Source organism: Xenopus laevis, chromosome 7S (assembly GCF_017654675.1).
Source record: "Xenopus laevis strain J_2021 chromosome 7S, Xenopus_laevis_v10.1, whole genome shotgun sequence".
Taxonomy (NCBI): Eukaryota; Metazoa; Chordata; class Amphibia; order Anura; family Pipidae; genus Xenopus; species Xenopus laevis.
This window is the reverse complement of record NC_054384.1, coordinates 68,294,772-68,319,883: the sequence shown is the minus strand read 5'-3', so window position 1 is coordinate 68,319,883 and position 25,112 is coordinate 68,294,772. Positions and strand designations below refer to the sequence as shown.

At 36.5% G+C, this 25,112-nt stretch overlaps 1 protein-coding gene across 1 annotated transcript in view; it reads right to left on the bottom strand.

Moving 5' to 3' along the window:
* Positions 1-25,112, bottom strand: part of LOC108697603 (glutamate receptor ionotropic, kainate 4) — a 332,567-nt gene that overhangs the window by 71,693 nt on the left and 235,762 nt on the right. Inside the window, exons 8-11 of the mRNA XM_018227788.2 lie at positions 24,768-24,929; positions 17,539-17,691; positions 15,814-15,918; positions 2,010-2,117 (exon numbers count right to left, since the gene is read on the bottom strand). Coding sequence (XP_018083277.1) covers positions 2,010-2,117; positions 15,814-15,918; positions 17,539-17,691; positions 24,768-24,929 — 528 coding nt within the window. The remainder of the gene's footprint in view (positions 1-2,009; positions 2,118-15,813; positions 15,919-17,538; positions 17,692-24,767; positions 24,930-25,112) is intronic.

Below are 25,112 nucleotides of genomic sequence, written 5' to 3'. Positions count from 1 at the left end.
CATCTTTCACACAAAATGTAACAAAATTTAGCTTTTTCCAAATGGTCTAGCTAAAAAGCTGAAGTGTTTATAATAAAGTGAAGAAAGAAAACAGCTTTAAACTGCAGTTTGGTGTCCTGTCTGTCTTCAGTCTGCAACTACCAGATTAAACAAATCCTCACAATATCCATTTACTATGTATTCTGTAAAAATATACCCCTTGCCAGTCACCTAATATGCTGAGAATTGGGATAATAATTTCAGTAATTAACGTGAGTAAAGTCAGAGCTTGCAGGTAAAATGATACAAAACTGGGTTTCTGGAGTGTAGAACTGTGTGTACTCTTTAGCCATTATTTCTAGCACAGTGTGTTTGTAAATTTTTTGTTACTACAGCTGGATGTTGTGCTCATTTCTAGTAAACTGTAATAAATATTTATGTGAATAAAAACAGAAAAGCATTCTTTGCACTTTTTAATGAGCTTTGTTGAAAAATGACTTGGGAGTTCTGGCAAATCTTACCTCTAGCGTTGTGGGGCCATGTAGGGGGTCCAATGTTCAGTGTCAAACAAACACACTAAAGCTGCTTTTTACCCACAGCAATCTCACCTAGCTGAAAGGGGACCAAGACAGACTCCTGCTGCTCTTATTTTCAGACGGAAAACACACCGAGTGCATATATAGGCTAAATCACTTTTACAAAATGTACTATTACAGTCAAGAATAGCCTGTCTAAGTATTTTTACACTGACTAAAGTATGCTGGCTGTAAAGTTCTTTGTATGACATTGGCCTAACTTACTATCCTTTAGCATCACCCCAAGCCATTCTCATTTCTCTGTCATTTAGAAAGTGCTACTAATTATTTGCCATCCTTTTCCTATTTGGTCCCACACTGTTCCTTATTTCCCTGAAACATCAGTCTTCGTTATGTATGATAATCCTTTCACAGTAAAGCATACCAATATATGTGAAAAATACAGATATAAATGGAGTCATTACCCAGACCTGAAGGACTGGAAAATAGCATACAACATGAGTCATATGCAATCCACTGTCCCTAGTTTATGTAGAAAAAATAACTATAAAGCCTTGTATAGTATATGTATATCCCTGGTCTAGGCACAACTAAGCAGAAAACCCCCTATAATTAAGTTATGTAATTATACCCAAATCTTCTAATTTCATAATTGACCCTGCATCCTTTTTTTCTTGAATGCATATTGGTAAAAAAAAACTTGGTTCATCATCCCTTGTGTTCCTTTTTCTGCAGTGTAGCCAATGACTGGGGTTCAAGGCAGCACCAAAAACATTACGCATGCCACTGACTAACTGTGACTCAACTCTACTAAAAGGCATTACATATACATACATTATATACACTTACTGTTGTGACCTATATGAAAAAACACTTGGCCTGTATCTTTGTGCTTTCAAATAGAAGTAGAAATGCAAAGTGTCTTCTAAAGTCATAAGGTCTCAATTACAAAGCTTTGGGTAGGGTGTTCTTTTTCTTTTTCACCTTGACTAACATGTCATGCCCAGAGGCAGAGGGTTGTATTGCTACAGCAAAGAACAAAAAAATGTGTGCCTACGAAAAATCTGCTGCTGTGAAAACCCTGAAGCTACCATCACCTTTAAAACAATTCAGGAGCTCCAGGATTTCCACAGTGGCCTACTTTAATTGTAGATGCACTAAAATTATTGGGAGCATATGTCACTCTTTCCCTAGAGACCACACTCACACTTAAATAATGGTAAAAAAAATGTTGCATTGTGGGTCAAAAATATAGGCAATGGGAATTTGCACTTGGTACACTGTGGTGTGAAGGTAAATTACCATTTCTGTCCTCTACTGATTTATTTGATGCAGCACCCCTATTGGGTATTGTTGAGTCAATTAATCGGAACAATCAGAACCTGATTCAAATCAATTAGAAAACATGATTGTATGGTTCATCACATTTATGGGCTAATAATAGCATTTTTCTGATTGTGTATGCAATTCTAAAGACCAAAAGATGTGACTCACTAGGATAGTTGTGACTATGAGAGTCTTGTTAACCAGACTGTCTGAGGCATTGAGAGAAAAATATCTCTTATCCATGGTGAGACCATTTGTGGCATGCCATTTTCCAATCTAGAAGAAAAACAACAAATAAATTGTATCATTTCCAATTGCCTGCTCATTACCAAATGTAAAACAGTTAATATTAGAATGTTAGGCCCTGACATGCATCTTGCAAACAAACTTGAGTCTTAAATCAATAAGTAATACAAGTCAAAGGTGATGCAGAAAGACTGGAGCCCCAAATGAATGCCAAACTGCTGCATAAATCTCAATAGCCAAGATGTTATCCCCCTAAACTCCTAACAGCTGCTCAGTTGTTTGTAGAATGCTGGGAATTGTAGTTCAGAAACATATTCAGCATTCATGTTGGACATGTGAAGTGAATACTGGCTCAGTTTAACCATTGTCCTCACAGCAAAATGAATAAATACATGTATAATCCATGGCTGTTAGTAATGCAGAAGAAAAAAATTTTTGTTTGCCAAAAGTTTTTTCATTTTTGTTTATTTACAGATAGTCAAGAAACTAAGAAAATCTGATGTTTCACAGTGAGAAGAAAACATACAAGCCCTGTGGTACGTGTTAACCATCTGCTGCTCTGACATTCTCAGTCTGTCAATGTTATGAGAATCGGTAAAGTTTAGAACAAACTGCATTGAAGTCTAAAGGCGGACACATCAATATTAGCAAACACTTTTTTTTTTGTATGTGCCTTGATGGAATTAAAATAGTGAGGATTATTTTTATTATACTGAAAGGGTCAAGAAAATAGCAAACTTTTCTTGGAAGTTTCTGCCTGATTTATAAATTATAATATCTCAATCTTCCCCTTTTTCAGTTTGTAAATAAATAATTAGGCTCCCCAATAATGAATATAGTGCTCCCAAAAAGAGGCCAACTATTATATACATTTTTATACAGTAATTAATTTTCAATATGAAGCCTTCAATTAGTAGCCCCCTCCCCACCCAGTTCCCCTGATCCAATATGTTTACAGCATCATCTACTGAACATACAGGTCAAAAATATGCAAAGTAAATTAAATATTCTTATATTTAGAATATGCTAGACAAACAACTGTAGCTATTGAAAACGCATTTATTTTATGCAAATGTCCACAGTTTGGAAGCAATCCTGAATCAGAAGTGCAATTTAACCCTGCATTAAAATTATTTAGTATTATTGAAAATGTTATGATCACTGGAAAAAATTATGATGCAGTGATCTTATATTTTTGTAATCAGTTTAGATATTTTGCTCATTAAATACAAGGGCCGCGTTATTGTAGCATCCCACATCTCTGTCTGTTTAAAACCAATATCTATCCTTGTTCCCTGTGCTCATTAAAATGCAAACTACAAAATCAATTTAGTTTCAAAGGAAGGCTCTCAGCAGAGCAGCCCCAGTTGTAATGCTCTAGCTACAGTGTATCTTGGGCGTTAGCAAAGGGTGTGAGCTGCCTGCTATTTCCACTTTATATTCTGATTTAGATGTGTTAGTTACCCAGCAAGGATTTTTTTTCACCATCTGTTAAGATGTTGCAGAGAATATTTTCCAATTAAGAGTACACAATATTTTACAAATATTCCTTCTATTCATTAGGCCTAATAAGCACATAATACATAAAGATGGCAATGGACTATGTCAAGTGTTAACGGTATAGCATCTTCTCATAATGTTCCCTTTTATTTTAGTTCCATTAATTCTTTAAACACGTGTTAATATTTGGGTTTTATATTTTATGTAGTTTAGAAATTTAAGGTACAGTACACAAATGAGATATATGGAATATCTGGATAAGAAGTCTTTCCATGGAATAAGGAGTCTTTCTGGAACTGATATCACTAGTGAGGCTAGTGAAAAATGAACCCAAAGGATTGTTTTTCCACCACCATGTATATATACCAGTTTAGTTACCATCAAAGATAATGTACAGTTTTATTATTACAGATTAAATGAAAATCATTTAAAAAAATCAAGAATTGTTTACTTAAGCCCATATTTCAGAGCTTTCCAGATAATAGATCCCACACCCATATCTATATAGTTGGCATCAGATAAGCCTTATTATCTTTTTTTATTGTTTTTTTTTCCCTTCAGGTAAGTTTATTAAGAGTCAAAGTTACACGCAAGGAAATATCAAAACATTTTCACAACAGCAGAGTGTGCAACAATGTCCAATCACAATTTCAACTTTAACATTCAGTTTCAATGTGATAACCTTAGTTATACATTTTCCATAATCCACAGTTGCCAAACCTTCACATGCTGTTCAGAGTTTCCATGACACTTAGCTATTAATTGTTCAATGTTGCACATAGTCTATACAGATTTTTTCCTGGGGAGGGGGTAGGTGATTTCCAGTGCTGGGAAATTATTCTATGGGCCTGGAAAAGTATTTTACGTACTATTTTCTGGGCGGGTTGTGTCATTTGCTGTGATCCCACTGGTTCCTAACTTTTAGCAGGGTTTTCTGAAGTATGGAATTCTGCACCTCTTTTTAAACGAGAAATATTGTGTGTCTAGCACCGTCTGTTTGGAAGATCTCCATTACAGGGGAGGTAGTTACGCAGAGACCATTAGTCTTGATTATTCTGTATAGTGCAAATTAGGAATGGCGTATGATTCTTTCAGTGTGTTAAATAATGTTATACCCTGTTCTGACCATATCTGTCCCACTGTAAACACTCCTGCTTCAAGCCATTCTTTTGGGGGGTAGTTTTGTTTAGAAGGGCCAATTTGCTTTTTAGACACAGAGGGGTTTGCGGGTCGAAGGTTGAGGGTCGGGACAACTGATTAACCCAACTTAAGATACATTTTTGTGAGGTCATGATTGGGTTGGGTTTATTTTGAGCTTACTCTGGGTTGTGGCCAGTATGGCATAAAATGTGGGAAAATCAGTGTGTAACACAGTTTGCCACAGCTGGTAGAATGCATCCCCAGGTAGGATGTATTTCAGTATTCTAATTTAATTTCTAATTCTAATTCTAATTTGTTGGGCTGACACATAGTAAAGATACATATCCAGAAGGGCCATACCTCCATCTCCTTTGGGCCTCTGCACAGTTGTTAATCTACTTTTAGATTTGTCCCATATAAACTGCCGAAATAATGATGCCAGGTCCTTGAAGACGTTTTTCTGCACTATGCAGGCTGCATGCCAAAAGACATATAACATTTTTGGGGCAACAATCATCTTGATAAGTTGTATGTGTCCAGTGGGCCCTAGGGGGAGATGTTGCCATGCCTGAAATTTGGCCTGAGCCCATTGTAGTAAGGGGGCTATGTTGAGGTTGTAGTATGTTGAGATTGGTAGAGCGATTTTTACCATCGGGAGTAGAACATTGAGAGAGCAGCTTGGGTCTTTCATGGGGTCAGTCAATATAAGAGTTGACGGTGAAGGAAGGGGTTAATTTGAGGCCTGAAATTTTATCAAATTCTGTTGCTAATACCAGAATCACTGACAGGGAATTCTGGGTGTCAGCCAGGTACACCAGGGACCAGGTGAGGGGACAGCGAGTACCCCTGCCGGGTACCCTTTGAGAGAACCAAGTTGGATGTTTGAGAGGAGTTGAGTCTGAGGGAAGCCACTGGGGCTCTACAAAGAAGTTGGATTAGGGAAGTTAAATAAAGTCTCACTCCAAAGGCCTATAAAACTTTCTGTAGGTAGGCCCATTCGACCATGTCAAAGGCTTTAGCTAGAGCTAGTGAAGCCACTGCCCTTTGGCCTAGGTTACTATGGTCTATTGACAAATTAATCTGTGACTATTTGTGTTATCACTTTTCCCAGACTTCTTGCTATTGTTTTGCACAATATTTTAACATCTGTGGTTAATAAGGATTAAGAGAAGGGAGTGCACGGTCTTTACCAGGACAATTGTGGCCTCACACATAGAGGCAGGAAGCATTTGTTTCTAGTTCATGGTTAAAGGTTTCTAGCAACTGAGGGGGCAAGTGTGGAAGCATGGGTTTTGTAGAATTCTATTAGTAGCCCATCTGACCCTGCAGCTTTACCTGCTTCCAGTATTTAAACTATTGTCATCGTTGCTCTAGAATACATTGGTATTTGTCTGCCAGAGTAGGAAACATATTGTAGGACACCATAATTTACTTGATTTCTTTTGGGTCTGTAGTGAGATCTACATCAGATTTTTTAATTTTGCTGATCATGGGGGAGTAGGGTGGTTTGGTTCCTGCTCACTAGAGCTAGCATTCTGCTTAACCTATACCCATGTTCCAGGATGTGTGCTTTCGTGCTTTAAATTGGCCACAGGCAGAGCAGTAATATCTGGAAATATTACTGAGCCATTTTGAAAAAAAGTAATTCATTACTGGTTAGTGGCTCTGATCCTTACTCGTGTATATCTAGAATTATAGCCAAAAAATGAGATAGTAAACACGAATAGTGCCATAACTATCAGGAAACTGATTCCACCATTCAAGTACAAGTGGTGCTTATCATTTTCCTAACAGATCTTGAAAACATTTGTTGCAAATATTATGCAACATTACACATTGCCTTCAAGCAAGTAGTATATACATTTCATTATTACAACAGTTTTTTATACTTAAATTATGCCTTGGAGACCATGTACCTCTGTTCCTTATGTTGAAACGATACTTGCAGTGCAGCATGAACAAATAAATAAATTTGGCTGGTAGCATAGCAAGAGCCTGGTTGGCTTCAGTGCCCAGCAGTGATGTTCCCATAGGGCCAATATTGTGGTAAAGACACAAAGACTAGAATGCCAGGGGCCACCAGAAAACCATAGACCCTGGGCCCGCCAGAAAAGCTTAGACCATTGGCCCACTTTCCAAACTGTTATTCCTCCTTTCCTCACTCAACCTCTTTATTCTCCTAGTCTTTTATTCTACTTACTATATTCTTCCATTATTATGCATTTTTCCCACAAGTAAATAGGGAATGACCTTAAAATAGGTTAAATGGTTAGAAAAAAAATTTGCTTGAGCGAAGGGAAATCTGGCAGTTATGCAAGTGAATTGTAAATCAATATTAATTGTCAACAGCAGAGGATATCAGAAAAAGTTCATATCAACTTTCGTCTTCATAATCAAGAATTTTATTTTTATTTTTGCTTTTGTTGCAAGAACATCTTTCCCTTGCTCTCCATCTATGCAGTATAAAGGGGGAATGTAATTAAAAATGAAAATGGCGTTTTGGGAATGTTTGGCGCTGTTCGCAATGTAAAGTCATTCTTTGGCGAATATTACATCATTAAGCAAAGTTAGCGTTAACACTTGGGGGCACATTTACTAAGCTGGAGTGAAGGATTTCAAAGTAAAAAAACTTTGAATTTGGGTACTTTGACCATCGAATAGGCAACTTCGACCTTCGATTACGACTTCGAATCGAACGAAGTACTGTCTCTTTAAAAAAAAACGTTGGCTACCTAATTCGCCACTTTAAACCTATCGAGCACCAATGTTAGCCTATGGGGACCTTCCCCATAAGGTTTCTTAGCAATTTCTGATCGAAGGAAAATCGTTCAATCGATGAATTAAAATCCTTTGATTCATCCGATTCGAAGGATTTAATCGATCGATCGAAGTATTTGCGGTAAATCCTTTGACTTCGATATTCGAAGTCGAAGGATTTTACTTCGATGGTCGAATATCGAGGGTTAATTAACCCTCGATATTCGACCCTTAGTAAATGTGCCCCTTGCTGTGGAGTTTTATTAAATATTTAATCACAAAAATCGATTCATAGTTGCAAAATTTTATTACATACATTTCAAATGTTCGCAAAAGCCATTTGGTCACGAACTTTGCAAGGAAGTCATTGAGGTCTGTAATCGGTCAAAAAGGACACAAACACGGTCGCTAACGAACCATATTACATTCCTCCATTAGAGTCTAGACACCTACCTTCCTGAAATTAATAGTGAAGTGGATGATATTGGGGGTATGGGACCTGTTATCTAGAATGCTCGGGACAGTTAAGGAGTGTTTTCATAATTTGGATCACCATACCTTAAGTCTTCTAATAATCATTTAAACATTAAATAAAACCAATAGGATTGACTTGCCTCCAATAAGGATTAATGGTATATTCGTTAGAAACAAGTACTAGGTACTGTTTTATTATTACGGAGAAAAAAATTAATTGTTGTTCAAAATTATAAGGTAAGTGCAATGGCTGATAAGAACCTTATCTAGCTGTTTATATAGATAGGTAAATTGTAACTGTATAAAGATATATGGGCTTTGGTGATTTTTTTGCTATTTGTCACAACACAAAATATATCAAATAATATTTTTTAACTTGCATTTTAAAGAAATGTATTTAGAAGCAATTATTTCCGTCAGACATATATTTAAATGCATTAGAACCAAGCCACTGTGGGTAAAACTCCTAAGGAGTTTTATAGAACTTCAGAAGCTCCTGTATACAGAAATTTGGAAAATGTCACGATGATATGATTATGTCTCATTTGGATGCTTTCTGTAGACATTTGCAGGTGCTTCGCCGCTCACTTGAGAGGTGACTTGCCTCCAGCAACAAAGTGATATATCTGCCATTACCCTTAAGATGAGCATTGGTTTCTCGTAAGTTTGACATTTCTGTATATAGGAGCTTCTAAAGTGTTCTGTAAAAAGTTTTTCACCTCCACTTTTTGTATGGAGAAGAAAGTTATTGTACTTTAAGTTGTTTTAAATTGGTGGTTCACCAAAAGTTAACAAGTTAACTTTTAGTATGTTATAGAATGGCTAATTCTAAGCAACTTTTTATTGTTATTGCTACTTTTTATTACTCATCTTTCTATTAAGGCCCTCTCGTATTCATATTACCGTCTCTTATTCAAATCAATGTATTGTTGCTAGGATCATTTTGATCCAAATAACCAGATTGCTGGAAATGCAAACTGAAAGACCAGGTTAACAAGACCAGGTTGTATATATTAATTGTGTTGGCAAGGAGAAAATCTGAACCAAATGGCATAGAGTAGGTATAGGATTGCTGAACCCTTGTTTGTTTAAACAAATTTCCAATGAGTGTAAATAAGGGATAATGCTTTCTACAGAGATGGGATATTAAATATTGATTGAGAGAGATTGGTGTGGGTACTAGAAATATCACTCAATGCAATACTCTTGCAGCCATATATACTAGAGCATACAGATAAATATATCAGGGGCTATATGTTACATGAACACTATTTTTAATAATTTTAAAAAAAGGATATCAAATCACTATGAAGACCACAACAGTGATAGACACTTTGATTAAACAACCATTTCATTTCCTTTATCAGAGAATTCCTGGTTATCTAATAAAACTGAATAGGGGGCATGCACAGCTTTATCTACCATTCAGAGGCTAATTCTTTTAAATCTGATTCACCTACAGATCACTCTGGTTCCATGGAATGCACGGTCTGTACTGAACATTCCTCAACTGCGTGGGACAATTTTGCCACCTTACAGTATATTTCAAAGTTAACAGTCACTGCCATTTAACTATTAACCTTGAGTTTAAATTGCTCTGTAGTTATTAATGTGTTGTGTTTTAGTGGAAAGGCAGCTGAAATATTTTAATAATGGTCAAAAATGTGACCTTCCGGTTAAAATTGGTCCTAATTGGTCCAAATGCACTTGTGTTTTAAAAATATTTAAAAGGGTATTTCATGAAAACAGCTGATTTTATTATTTGGAATGTTTATTAATAGATCCCTTAATACCTCAATAACACACTCTCTGGTATTATATGCTGGTGCTAACATGTTACTCAGCACTTTACAGAAAGTGATTATCATTCAGTCCCTGTCCCAGAGGAGATTCTAAAATCCATGGGGCAGATTTACTAAAGTGCGAAGTGGCTAAAGCTAGCGACAATTCCCTAGCATTCCCACCTGCAGGGACATTGCCAATTCACTAATAGGCGCAAGTGTCAATTCGCTAGAGAAACAGGCCATCGCTAGTGCAGTTTTGGACCCTATCCCCGGGCGTATTGTGTGGATTTTACTGAACGTTACCTCTTACTCCAGAGTTGACTTTGCCACCTCAGACCAGGCAAAATACTATAAAGCAGCTAGATCTTCCTCAATCTTCTGTCACTTACATCATATCCTGTGCTGCCGAAAATGCATCAAAGTTTGAAAAACGCTGGCGACTTTTGCTTTTTTTAAGCAGAATTGCCTGCAAAAGTCCTGACTTTTATGTGTAGGGTATAACATTAATTCTCTTGTCTTTATTAAGGTTCCTTGGACATTTGTAAGAAAAAGTGGTAACTTCAAGCTTTTGCACCAATATTTATAATAAAGACCTCCATACAACTTTAAATTACCCGCCGTATGCAAATTGACCTAAGCGCAAGATCACTAGCGAATTTTTGATAGGTACATATGAACGATATCGCATCTTCACTATAAAATGCGAAACGTTGACAGCATTCGGCGCCCAGGGCGCAAACTAGCATTTTAGTGAATTAGCATAGTGGTAGCGAATTTGCACCTGGCGAAGTGGTGCCATGTGTGCGAAGCCGTTGCTGGAGATAATTCACCCTTTAGTGAATCTGCCCCTAGATCTCATTCAGGTAATGGAAGCATTAGGGCCATTCAGATAATCCTTGAACATAAACACTTGCTCCTGCTCTTTTTGAACTGTACAATACTGTGATCCATAGTGCAACATCCAACTCCTTTAATCCAAGGCAAACCTAATAGTTATTTAACTTTGGCCAGTTCCAACAAACTGAAATTTGTACAGTTATTTCTCTGGCACTGTGAAATAATGCATCCACTGCTGAAATACCTGGGTAATAATTCTGTAAAATAATTCTGTAAAATAATTGGTTTCTGGGCATAGTTGGGAATAAGCAAGGAAAGGTAATGTGTTCTGCTGTGAGATTTCTGGAGCACTCCATGATGCCTGCATCAAGCTAAAAACCCCAGATCTGTAATTTTAACATTTAATAAGTCTGACTTTAAAACAATTCTAAAGAAATCCCTTTTCCTTGCCTTACAGCTGCAAGATTACGCAGTGTTTCAAACCATAGCCATAATTTGACAGGTGAAACTGCCAGCAGCCTGCTCGGATTAGAATCAGCCTTGGCAGCTGTAATGAGAAATTTCAAATGCTCCTGCCCACTGAGAGAAGATCGGGTTTGTGTAATTTATTCATTTGTATGTCTGTCTTAGCTGCAAATGTATACAGGTATCTTGAAATCCCTTATCCAGAAAGCTCCTAATTATGGCAAGGCCATCTACTGTAAAAATCCATTTTTTAATGATTTCCCTTAAAAAATACCTTGTATTTGATTCTAACTAAGCTGCATACATTGGTGGCAAAACAATTTCAGTGGGTTTATTGGGTCCTATGCATTCCAGATAATAGATCCCATACCTGTAGCATCAAAAAGAGACAACCTGATGCCAAGAGTTATGCCTTATATTTTGTTCATTTTAGGCAGATTACAGCTCATGGTCATTCAGTCATTCGGTCAATGTCAGCTGTCAATCAAATAGTATCTACCACTTCTCTATGCCTAGGCATAGAGATGGGGAAGACAATTAATCTCACTATCCATTCAGCACTTCCTAGATTTCACTGCTCTCCACACATTCCCCCCTTCTCTTTACCATTTAATTGTGTAGTCAGTGCATGGGGATGGACATCAGGTCCCCCATTCTGGTGCACAAACAAGATTCTGAGATGATGGAAGGCTTGCCTTAATAACAGTGCCCACAAAATGGCTCCTGCCTGCTTGCTATAATTAGGAATTCCCAGACAGATGGAAACAAGATTCAAATAATTAATATTGTGTAATTAAATTTCATTTTGCTTGACTAATGTGATAAAATAGGATTTTGAATAATTTTTTTGGGTGACGGGTCCCCTTTAATGTAATCCTGGAAAACTTACTGGTGCCATAAACTGTAAATAGTTGATGATGATACAAATATTGTGACAATTGCACATTTAACATCAACTAGTCAATTCTGCTAACTTTCCTATTATAGCCAATTTTACCAATCACCTACTTTATCTAAAGATTGATATTCTGCTGTGTCTTTTAAGACTGAGTTATTCTACTCTCCTTTGACCTTATATTCATTTTGTAATTGTTTCTGTTGTTTGTAACCCTTCCAATGCAATATTAATTTTGGTTTATACATATATATTTATTCTGATTGCTCCTTCTGCACCATTTTATAAGGCTCCATATTATTGTTCCTCTAGTAACCTTTCTCTATAATTCCTCCTATTTCTTCATTTATCACATCCAGACAAGTTCATTTGATCTTTTACCTCTTATTTTTCTCTCTGAACATTCTTCATCATATAACGCAGCAGTGGTATATTTTGTGCTGAGCAGATAAAGTGCATAAATGATACATTAATTCAAGCCTGGCTAAGCACCTGCTTTGCCTATTACAGAACTAAGCAAGCCGTTAATATCTCGTGTCCCTGCTGTTTTCCTACTGCAGGAAATATTTCTCTGCTCTTTCCCTCCATTGATTCCAAAGTTAGAAGAATAATTCCAATTCCAAGCTCTCTAACTCAGATCTATGAAATAGCAGAGAATTCCCTATATTGGGAAAACAAGGAAGTCTTGTAACAAAAGGGAAAGCTTAGACACAGCAATATTGTACAGTTCTTTGCAGGTGTAATCTGTATCCAAAATGTGGCTTTTCTCCATGCCTGCAGAAGCCCAATGAGGTATTATTATTTACATTATTAACATGTATTTATATAGCGCCAACCTATTTCGCAACGCTGTAATGTGGTAGGGACAATATCTGTAAAGTGCTGGTGGCTAACGTGAGTGATTTATAAATGCAGAAAACAAAATAATAATGAAGCAAGTGAGGCCTTATGTCTACATTGTGATGTACAACAAATTGTACACCAAATATTATATATTTTTGCACAGTTGATTTTGTTCACTCTTTATCACATTGCAATAAATGAGCTGTACCTAAAGTAATCAGATTGTTAAGTATAAAAAATAAAGGCAAAACTGATCTTACTTAATACACTAGCAACATCTAATTGGGCTCAGGTTTACTTTGTGTTTAACACAACACTAAGGGGGCAATTTATCAATTTCTGAAGTCTTCTCACTTTTTTCTGAAAACCACCCCGACCCAATCTGCACAGACTCCCCCCCCTATTTATTAAAGGAAAAAATGACCCCCAAAATTTAAGCAACAAATCTTACCAAACTGGTATATATATTTAAGTAAATCTTGCCCTTTTACATCTCTTGCCTTGAACCACCATTTTGTGATGGTCTGTGTGCTGCCTCCGAGATCACCTGACCAGAAATACTACAGATCTAACTGTAATTTTCTATTTATGATTACCCAATGGCACATACTAATAAAAAAGTATATCATTATGAAAATGGTTTATTTACATGAAGCAGGGTTTTACATATAAGCTGTTTTATGCAATACATTTTTTATAGAGACCTACATTGTTCGAGGGGGGTATTTTTTTGGCTTTTGTGATCAAAACCTAAGATTTTTTTCATAAAACAAACAAAAGCTACGATTTTTTCGGAAACCCATCGGATCTCAGAAAATCTGCAAACTGTTAACGGGCCATCTGCCATTGTCTTTTACATGTTCTCGGCAGGTCTGAGTTGGAATACTTTTTTCCCCGAAAAAAATGTATTTTCCCCTTTAAAAGCCAACTTGAAAAATTCAGATCTTAATAAATAACCCCCTAATTGTATGCAAATCAGTTTGCTCATGTCAGCTTGAATTATATGAAGTGACATGGTAAACAATAGATGTCTCACAAAGAACAACTGATTCCCAAAAACGCACATGCAGTTTCCTGCAGGTTGCAAGAGAACTGGGATCAGGGAGCGAGGTAAGCGACAAGGAGTAGGTCTGGGCCGGGGGGGGCCCACCAGGTTTTTTCCCGGGGGCCTACCAGGTTTTTTCCCAGTGTCCTGTTGGCTGCAAGGTAATGTGAATGTGAATTAAAGGGGCATTTACTAAGGATAGATTAATACAAATTTTAGGTGATCTTTCTTAAGTTTTAAATGTCCTTTAACTAAGGCAAAAAATACTTTATTTACAGAATGTGGGGAAGAGTGCAAAGTCCAAAAACAGGAGAAAACCAACATGTATTTTGCACTTGACACATTGCCACTTACTATTCATAGGTACAGTTGTTTGTGCTTCAGAATAGGATAGGTATTGTGACTTCTAGTTGTACATCAAGGGGCCGATTCACTAACTTCGAGTGAAGGATTCGAAGTAAAAAAACTTCGAATTTCAAAGTGTTTTTTGGGCTACTTCGACCATCGAATGGGCTACTACGACCTTCGACTACGACTACGACTCGAATCAAACTATTCGAACTAAAAATCGTTCGACCATTCGACCATTCGATAGTCGAAGTACTGTCTCTTTAAGAAAAAACTTCGACCCCCTAGTTCGCCATCTAAAACCTACCGAACTCAATGTTAGCCTATGGGGAAGGTCCCCATAGGCTTTCCTAAGTTTTTTTAATCGAAGGATATTCCTTCGATCGTTGGATTAAAATCCTTCGAATCGTTTGATTCGAAGGATTTTATCGTTCGATCGAAGGAATAATCCTTCGATCGCTCGATCGCACTATTTGCGCTAAACTCCTTCGACTTCGATGTTCGAAGTCGAAGGATTTTAATTCCCAGTCAAATATCGAGGGTTAATTAACCCTCGATATTCGACCCTTTGTGAATCGGCCCCCATATGTCCAAAAGAGTGTTTTGTTTGTTTACATTTTATGCCCTAGTTAATCATATTACAAACAGTATATAAATCTACTTTCTATGTAAGTAGCCACTCTACCTAAGCTCAAAATTCCCACAGTAAGCCCAAAGAAACTCAGTGAAGGTTGGCTTGTGGTACAAGTACTATCCATAACCAATATGCATGGTGAGAGAGCTCAGGATGACCTTTCCATAATTAAATACCTCTTGCCGAATCTTTACATTGATGTGGGCTCAGTTCTCAAATCTAGTCTATTCTCTACATACTAGAACCCAAGCAGTAAACCTCAGTCCCAGCAGTAACTGAGGGTTTCTACCAGTTAGCGAGAGGCATATCCTGAACATATAGTGGCTCTTATAAAGAACCAGAGAGCCATTATTTCTGTACCTCTTACAATTATATTCCTTGCAGGCAGCCCTTACATTTTCAGCCACATTTTAAGGGTAATATCCCAGCTAGTCATAGAAAGTTCCGAAATAGTACAACATTAACATTTGCAAAGTTGTGAAACTCATTTAATATTTACCACTTTATGTCCTTCCAGTACGAAAGCTATGTGGTTTGATTTCTTGGCATTTGCAAGCCCCACAGCCAAGTGTCTAATGATTGCATTTTCAAATAGTCTAATGCTATAATTCTAGGATGTGTAAAGAGACAAGCACAGACTGGGCACAATGCCTGGTAGTTCTTAGTTCTTTTTTTTTAAAGAATGCAAATTCCTAAACCAACCTTCTCAATATTAGTCACAATATTTTATTTGGTGTTTGAAAGCTTTCAATAACCTCTGATACATATAGTGACAAAATGCTGTAATGGAAAGAAGCAGTGCTATTAAATGCTCCTTGTTGAGGATGTCTGAACATGTCCTCTTGGCATAGCAAAGTTTGCAGCTTAATATTAACTTGGGCCCAGTATGTTGTAGTGTAATGGGACCCCAAGCCTCCTCGATAATTCTTCAAACACATTTTCACATACATCCAACAAAAAATCCAGTAATTAACATTTCTTGAATATATTCTATTGTTTCTTACCTCCTGAAAGCCAGTCCTTGTGTACTGCAGGATCTTCATATCATAGTTTGACCGTTGTCCTTTGCTATTGAATTCCACATGGCCAGTGAGACCTTCCAACTCTACCTGTGCAGGAGAGAGAGAATCACAGAAACCCACTGGCAATACAAAGCTCCCTTTCTCTAAACTTCCTCATTGACTTGTCGGCTTAGAAATAGGCATGGGCAAATTTTTTCGCCTTGTTTCGCCACGGAAATGACGCCCATAGACTTGTATGGTGTTGTGGGACAAAAAAAAGACGCGCAACAAACATAATTTGTTGCCCATAGACTTTAATGGTCGTCTGCGACATTTGGCCTACGGCGAATTTTTGGCGAAAAGAAACGGGTCAAATTCACCCATCCCTACTTAGAAACAGTGTTTCGTATATACATTGAATTCTTCAGAGATAGCCTACTGAGAAGGTCAAGGGCAGCAGGACAAAATTTGGTTTACCTTCTTCTAACTTCATATAATCATACAGTATTGCTGCTAAGATACATTAGTCATATGATAATATTTGGGCACATTCACAATGGGGCAGCCACCCAAGGCAGAAATGTGCTTTCATTTCTCATAGTGTGGTAGGGTTAATAAGGAATTACATTAACCAGCGAATTGGTTACTATAGACTACTGCATCTATGTAAATTTTCCTAGCATTACTAAATGAGCCCCAACATATGAAATACCAAAAACAGGTATTAAAGGTTTCTAGTATTACAGCAGACTAAAAAGGCCAACGTGTGTTGAAAAAAACAGATATGTTGTGCACAAACTAATGTTTACATTAAAGAGGAATTCAAGTTAAATGCAGAATCCTGCAATGAAATCCATTTTCTTAATTTTGAAATTTGACATGGGGCTAGATGTGTTCTTGGTTTCCCAGGTGCCCCCAGCCATGTGAACTTTTCTCGGGTAAACATTCTTTACTTTTGCAAGTTGGAATATCACCAACCCTCCTTTCCTCCCCAGCAGCCTATAAACAGAGCAATGAGAAGGTAATACAGTAACAGCCCATGGGTACCTACATTTCTTAAAATGCCACTCAATAGGCCATGAGTCATTCAGTTAGGGTGGTGGCACACAGGGAGATTAGTTGCTAAGCAATAAATCATGCTACTGCGGGCATTTCTCCCTGAAATGCCTTCTGGCAAGAATATGAATCACCAGTGGGATGGCATAAGCATCGCTTCAGTTTTCCAAAGTTGCCTGAAGTTGCCTCACAAGGAAATGTCAGATGATTTTGGAAAATGAAGTGATGCACATGCCATCTAACCAGAGATTCACATTCTTGCCGGTGGAAAGGTATTTTGAGGAGATTAGTCTCATTCAGTATCGAAAATGTATGGCTTGGCAACTAATCTCCGCATATGCCACCACCCATACCTAAGTAGAAGAAACAATAGCTTATCTAAAAGCTAATCCTTGGTTCTTTTTAAGAGCACAGAATCAGGCACAATGCACTAAGATGGCTGCCTACACACAGATATTACAACTAAAAAAATACATTTATTGGTTCAAGAATAAAATTTTAAATGGCAGAATGAATTATTTTCAATGTACACAGAGTAATTTAGAAATACAAACGACACCATTCAATGTACACAGTGTAATTAAGTAATAAAAACTACACCAGAAAATTATGTCAGAATCCCTTTGAATAGTATAAAAAATGTGAAAGTTAGAAGATCCCGCCCTTTCTCACCATTCTTAAGTAGTTCATGAGGCTTGTGCCATGTTGCCAGATTTGGGAAGAACCACAAGACAGAGACTTTACTCCAATCTCCTGACTTCGGTTTAGTTCTTGTACTGCACTAACTATTCCATAAACTGCATCAAAAAGCAAAGCAGATGAAAGCTGTCGAGAGAAGAACAATATATAAGTGGTAAGATTGCAAATTAAATATGACCACATAGAGACCTGTCTATTGGCCCATGTAAGGATCCAATTTTCTATCTATACTGATCTTTTATTGGACCTATACAGAAATTGAGCCTTTCAACCACAAACCACATAGGGTTGTGTATATAGTATAGATCCAACTGAACTGTATATTCTTACCTGTGATCTAATAATTTTTCTGAGAACCAAAAACTTTCCCCTGATATAAACCACCACTTGGCTAGCCAAGACCAAATATTTGGCATTCTGGTTGAACCTGCCACTAAAAATAAAATATGTTTGACCAACTTAACAGGGTACAGTATAATTAAATACCATAACATTTGAATGTCCTAATGCATATAAGAGTACTGTTAACAGATGATTTTGTATTTTGCAGGTGGAATGGAAATAATGAAATCTAGACTGGAAAAAAAAGCTAAAAATATACACTCCTCTAATATGTTCCAATAATGTTTGGAAGGGTCCCTGTGTGCAGTATCACATAACCACGAGGCAGCCAAATAAACTGTGCAGATGGATATGGAAATAATTGCATTCAACAGCACAAACATTTAATTACAAACATCTGTTTTTCCCTTAATTTCATTTACTCAATCAGTAGCAGAACCCGTGTAAGTGTTAACATTATGCAGCATTAGAACTGGGACTAAACCAGTACTCAGGTGTCTTATGCATTGCATAAATGTTAAAGTGAACTTGCCATCCTTTTTTGTAGAATAACCATTGATTTCTTTGTCAAAAGTCACCTACACTTTGTGCCATTAGTTTTGAGAAACAGAATTACAGCTTCTATTTTATTTGAGTGCCTTATAAACATCTAGGTTTATATGTTAAACATTAAGGGCCAAATTAACTAAGGGTCGAATTTCGAAGTGAAAAAACTTTGAAATTCGACCAACGAATTGCAGTAGTACGATATTCAAAATCAAAGATTTTTTTTTGAAAATGGCCATAAGCGATCGAAGTAAAATCGTCTGATCGATCGGTTAAATCCTTCAACTCGAACGATTTCATTGATCGATCAATTTTCAAAAAAAAACTTTGACTTCTAAAAACTTTGCCAAATGTTGGCTATAGGTTCTAGGAGGTCCCCATAGGCTAACATAGCAATTCGGCAGGTTTATGGTGGTGAAGTGTCAAAGTCGAAGTTTTTTAAAGAGACAGTACTTAGATTTTTGAATGGTCGAATAGTCAAAGTTTTTTCAATTCAAATCGAATTTTGGCCTATTCGATGGTCAAAGTACCCAAAAATTACTTCGAAATTCGAAGTTTTTGAATTCGAAAATTCACTTCGACCCTTAGTATATGTGCCCCTTAGAGCTTCAAACCAATACATCGGGACATGATAGGGCATTGTAAGGGTAAAATGGGGAGTGTGGTTATATGTGGGTATTCAAATTTTGGGAGGTGAGTTATAATACTGATGTCTTAGTTGATGAACTACAACTCCTACAATTTACTTTACTGACCTAAATTGATGGGCGAAATTTGTCCCATTTCGCTTCGCTGAAAAATGTGAAAATCTCCCGCATTGAAGTCAATGGGCGTCAAAATTATCTTGACGCTCGTCAATTTCGACACCCGCGACAATTTTTATATGCCTGCCTATTTTGTCCAAATGCATTAAAGTAAATGGCCATCCATATAATTTTGATGCACAACAATTTTTATGCACGCCACTATTCTATTTTCGCCTGCAAATTTTTTTTTCGCATTTATTTTGCAAAGCTAAATCTTCTGTGTTTGAATCCACTTTATTCACTTCATGGTTGCCATTAGTTAATGTTGAGTTAATGAGGTTTTGTTAGTTTTCTTGGGTTGTGAGCATGCCTTTAAATTAGCATTTGAAAAACATATTGGAACAAAAATATTAGCACAATTGTTGATGTGAAAAGATACATGTGCTATGAGGGTATACATATGCACCTTAGTTATTGCTGGGACCTGCTATTGGAGATCGTTGCTATGCAATATAAAGGTCTGAGTGAAAAAAAAAATCAAATTTCGAGCTTTCGAGGGAATAGTCCAAATTGATTAAAATTTGAAAACAATTCAAAAATTCGAATATCAAAGTGTTTCATGTACTATCTCTTTAAAAATTCAACTTTGACCCTTCGCCATCTAAAACCTACCGAATTTTTGGCATGCCGAATGTTTTAGCCTATGGGGGACCTCCAAGAACCTATTTGGAGTCAATTGGTGGACTTTGAAAAAGGTTTTTTTGGAAAAACTTTGAATCGAATTTGATCGAATGAGCTGTTACTTTGATTCATATGATTCAAACTCTAATGAAAACTGACCTATTTATTAAAAAAAAGGACCTATTCAGCCAAAAAAAAAAAACTTTGATTTTTTGATGAATTTCGATTGGTCTTTTTTAATTTGAATTTCGAAGTTATGAGAGTGCAAAAAAACTCCCATTGCTTCGAAATTCAACCCTTTATAAATCTGCCCCAAAATCACAGCCCATATTTGGCACCCTCAGGATCTTTTTGCATTCTTGTGTTGCTCTTCAACATTTTTTTCTACATTCAAATGTGGCTCATGGGTAAAAAAAGGTTGGGGACATCTGCTCTAATATATTGAATACTCTTTGTAATATAAGATAGAACTGGTGATCCAACTGATGCATTAGCCAGAGTTTCCAGTTTTCATCAAACACCTCCAAGTTATCGGAATATTATTTTAAAAATCTATTTGCCTACTAATCATGACCTCTACATTCTACATGAAACAGAGTAGTCAAATAGCTTTTTGTGTTGCTTATTTATAGATGTTAGGAGATATGTTATATGCTATAGTTTAATGGATGATTCCAATGATAATACCATGCACTTTCTTGACAGGACAGGGCAAATTTGGGGGGGGGGGGTGTTCATTAAAACTCAATTTCTTCTCATAATGAAAATATAATCATGATTTGGCTTAATTTACTAAAAACTCCAAATGAAAATTGTATGTGTGGGGAAAAGTCTCGACAAAAATGTGTGACAATTCAAAATGTGCAACTTTTTCGAACAAAAAGATTATCATACAGCCAAAAACCCATCATCTTTTTTTTTCCTATGAATTCAAGTTGTTCCCCTTAACTCGACCAGAAAAATTTGAGGCTTAATAAATAGACCCATGGGAATCCATCACTGCCCATGTACCACTCCCACTGCTTTAAATATTATAGCTCTTTTTGCTTTATGTTGAATATGTTGGTTCACCTTTAAGTTAACTTTTAGTATGTTATAGAATGGCAATTTTTATGCAACTTTTCAAGTGGTCTTTATTTAATTTTTATAGTTTTTTTAATTATTTGCCTTTTTCCTCTGACTTTTCCTGCTTTCAAGTGAGGGTCAATGACCCATATCTAAAAAACAATGCTATGTAAAGCTACACATTTATTTTATTGTTACCTTTTATTACTCATCTTTCCATTCAGGTCCTCTATTCAAATTCCAGTCTTGTATGCATATCAATGCATGGTTACTAATTTGGACCCTAGCAACAAATGGGATAATCACATTGTTTTGATCATCACTTGTTCATGCTTTAATAGTTGATTGTGAAATCATAGTTTTCATTTATCTGTTAGACTGCAAAGTAAGTTTGGTCCCATTGTGCTATAATGAAGGGACATGGAACAAGGTTAGGAATAATTCTACAGTATATCAAATATATAACTTATATATCAAGATTAGCTCAGTGTTGGTTAAACATATAAGGTTGGCTGAGCTATGATATTTTATTAAGTTTGAGTAAACTTTCAAGTAAAAGTAAGATTTTCTCCTTTTGGAAAATACTCTTTTCCAAAGTTTTTCTCTGAGCCTATTTATAAATGAGGAACATATAGTCCTCATGATATGAACTATAAATGTGTTGTCTTCATGATATAAAATGGACATGTAATTTAAATATTCTGTTGCTAAGGGATGAAATTCAGACACTGAATTAATCTGCAGGCTTTCCAAACATTTGTATGTTATATGAGTTTGATAAAATCGTAACAAACTGCTCTGCAGTGGCCCACTGACGGCAAGTTACAAGGCATGATTTTCTTTATGTATATTTGATTGCCATAAATGACTTGTTCTTACCCATCCACCTTAAGCTATACCTGTTTAATTAGATTGGATCAGCACCTGTTCTTTATGATGAGTTCTCAATGGCAGAAACCACTGCCTGAAGTTATGTTGCAACCAACGGATTCCCATTAATATGGGACATTTATTTGGCATGTTGAGACATTCACTACTATTTTAAAGCCTGTTAGCATTCCATGGGGCTGCCCCCTCATGTAACCATAAAGCCTCTCTCACACTGCTTTTGTTAATGTTGATTTACGTAAATGCCACTGGCAAGGGCTTTTGCCTCATTTATGTTACCTTATGAAAAAATGCATTCAAGATGCAGTCATACCTCAGTTAGGAGAATGTATGCATTTAAAAAGACCCCAATGAATTAGATTTTGAAAAATGCCTATTATATATGAGGTAAATTGAACTGGGGAAGAATTATTTTGATTGTAAACATATTTGACTCAAGAACTTCTACTGCATTCTTGGAGCCTATACATTAGTTGAGCGACACAATAAAATAAAGGTTTAACATAGGCTATTAAAGCAAGAGAATGTAAAAAGAATGAACATTTGTCATATGAATGATTAGACTATTTGCCCTACTAATTTCATGAGTGTCCAGGCCAAGAAATAACCACATAACTTTCTGCAAATATAAGCTTGCTTACACCATTATTTTGTTATATATTAATAAGGTGGCATTTTAGAAGCATTGTGCCCTGCTGCTGTTCTGTGTTCTGCTGTTTGTACTTGAATGTGCTTTATATGTTATGTTTGTACATATACTGTAAGTAAAAAACCTATAAAACATATGCTGCAATGTTGAAATCAAGTTTGATTTAGACACTAAGAGGGTTATTTACTAAACTCCAAATGCAAAAATCACCACAAATTCATGATTTTAAAATAAAATCAGACTTTTATATAATCACGACTTTTTCGGAATTTATTAAACCCCGTGGATAGAAAAGTCTGAATCAGAAAATCTGGCATCTCAGACCTGATGAGGTTGCATATAAGTCAATGGGAGAAGTCCCAATAATTTTCTGATGTGTGCTGGGTTTTGTGCAATACCCTGAACGTTTTGGGATTTTCAGGCAAAAAAACATAAGAAATCTGAGTTTTTGGGTGAAAAATCCCAAAAAATTGGGAAAATTTTATTTTTTCCTGCAAAGCAAATTTTCGAGAAAATGTAATAAGAAATAAGCGTAAAAAACCCGAGAAGATTTGATTGAAGTTTGCAGCAGAAAATGTTGAGATAAAATCGGACTTGGATAAATAACCCCCCAAATCAGAGATTTACTTTCCACGTTATGCAACGTTGATTAAACACAGGCTGGACTAAGTTCATGAATATGCATACCAGGTGAATAAATATACTAGACACATGTATTATGAACTTCTCAACATGTATTATATAAAATATCACTGCATTTGACTGAGTGTGTATGAAGCTAGGCATCCAACCAACAATAACACATCTTTTTAATCAGCAAATTCCTTATTTTGGTATTATACCAGTGAATAGTTATAAATATCATACATTCCATTCCTTCAATTGATGGACACAAATTGGATTAGGAAGTAGATATATAAATGATCTGAATTAATGCTCAGACCCGTGTTAATGGGTTTTATTGCTGGTAAACCAAGATGTGAGAATTAATTAAGGAAACTTCCTTGAATCCAAATGATGGGCATGTTCTGTAGATTCTAAAAATGAGTATAATTAGTCTGGGCTTTAGTTCAGAGTAGCAAAAAAGATTCCCTATTTCCCCTAGGTACTCTCCTGATAATGGTTGCCTAGTGCTGGCTGGAGGGGTCTGAGGAAGGGGCACGCCCCCGAAACGTTACATCACTTGACGAAATAAACGTGCAGGGGTTATCCCCGCTATACTAGCCTTCGGTGTTTGGCAAATTTTTGTGCAGCTTTAGTTCAGAGTGCCATATATGCTTAACACTGTTCTCTGTGAAATACTTTATTTGCTTAAAGGAACATTATACCCCCCCCCCCACGTCTTCAACATTGATTAAATGAATAGGGCTTGTGCTGAACATAATTTTGTCTATTGTTTTAATTTGAAAATTATTATTTTTGCTTCTTGCTAAACAGGACAAAATTTGAAACTAAAGTCACATTCTACTTCCTGACTTGAACAATGAACATACAGAGGTTTCTCTGATTTGTTTTGATTGTGCTTGTATGAGTCAAAGCAGAAGGTGACTGTACTATTCAATTTCAAATTTTGCATTGTTTAGTGAAAGAAATAACAAAAACCATATACATTTTCTAAACAAACCAATGGGCAAAGGGTATGTTCAGCACAAGCTCTATTCAGCGAACCAGTGTTAAAAAGGTTGGATACTCTCTCTTAGACAGAACAGAAAAGTGATACCTGAAGAGGACAACTTGTTTTATTGCAGGGATATTATGCACTGATACTCTTATGCCTGCAATAAAAAAACACTATGACATAAGATATTTTGTGTTCTCCAGGTAACACTTTCTTCATATTTGGAACTTTGTGCAGCTAATATGAGGATTGCTAATATTCTGTTGCGCAGAACCTACATTTCAATATTTAAATCAGGGATCCCCAACCTTTTGAACCCATGAGCAACATTCAGAAGTAAAAGGAGTTGGGGAGCAACACTAGCATGAAAAATGTTCCTGGAGTGCTGTGATTGGCCATTTGGTAGCCCCCATGAGGATTGCCAACCTACACTGAGGCTCTGTTTGACAGTACATCTGGTTTTTATCTAACTAAAACTTGCCTCCAAGCCTGGAATTCAAAAATAAGCACCTGCTTTCAGGCCACTGGGAGCAACAACCAAGGGGTTGGAGAGCAACGTGTTGCTCACAAGCTACTGGTTGGGGATCACTGATTTAAATCATTGATAAGAATAACTGAGCGTCATCTTGCTGTGGCTACATCCGATCTTATACTTGTTGATACTTACAGCAGGACCAATGAAAGGGCTGTGATCGCAGTTCTCCTCCCAGGATTGCTGAAGCGTGTGGGCAAATTCTTTGTAGTAGCTGTGTAATTGATTGAACATGGAAAAACTCAAGATATTCACTCGTTCATCCAGTGGGGTCTCAAAGCGTTGCAACGCAAATTCCTACATAGTTAACCAAGGTCAGAAGACAAATAGTAGGGTTAATTTCTACTTCTGGTGCCTCATCAAGTCATATTTATTCATATTCCTGTCATTCATTATAACAGTTATAACAGTTAGTGAACACACTTTACAATTATTTTTTATAAGGGTTAGGACGGAGAATGCAAACATAAGGACTATAAA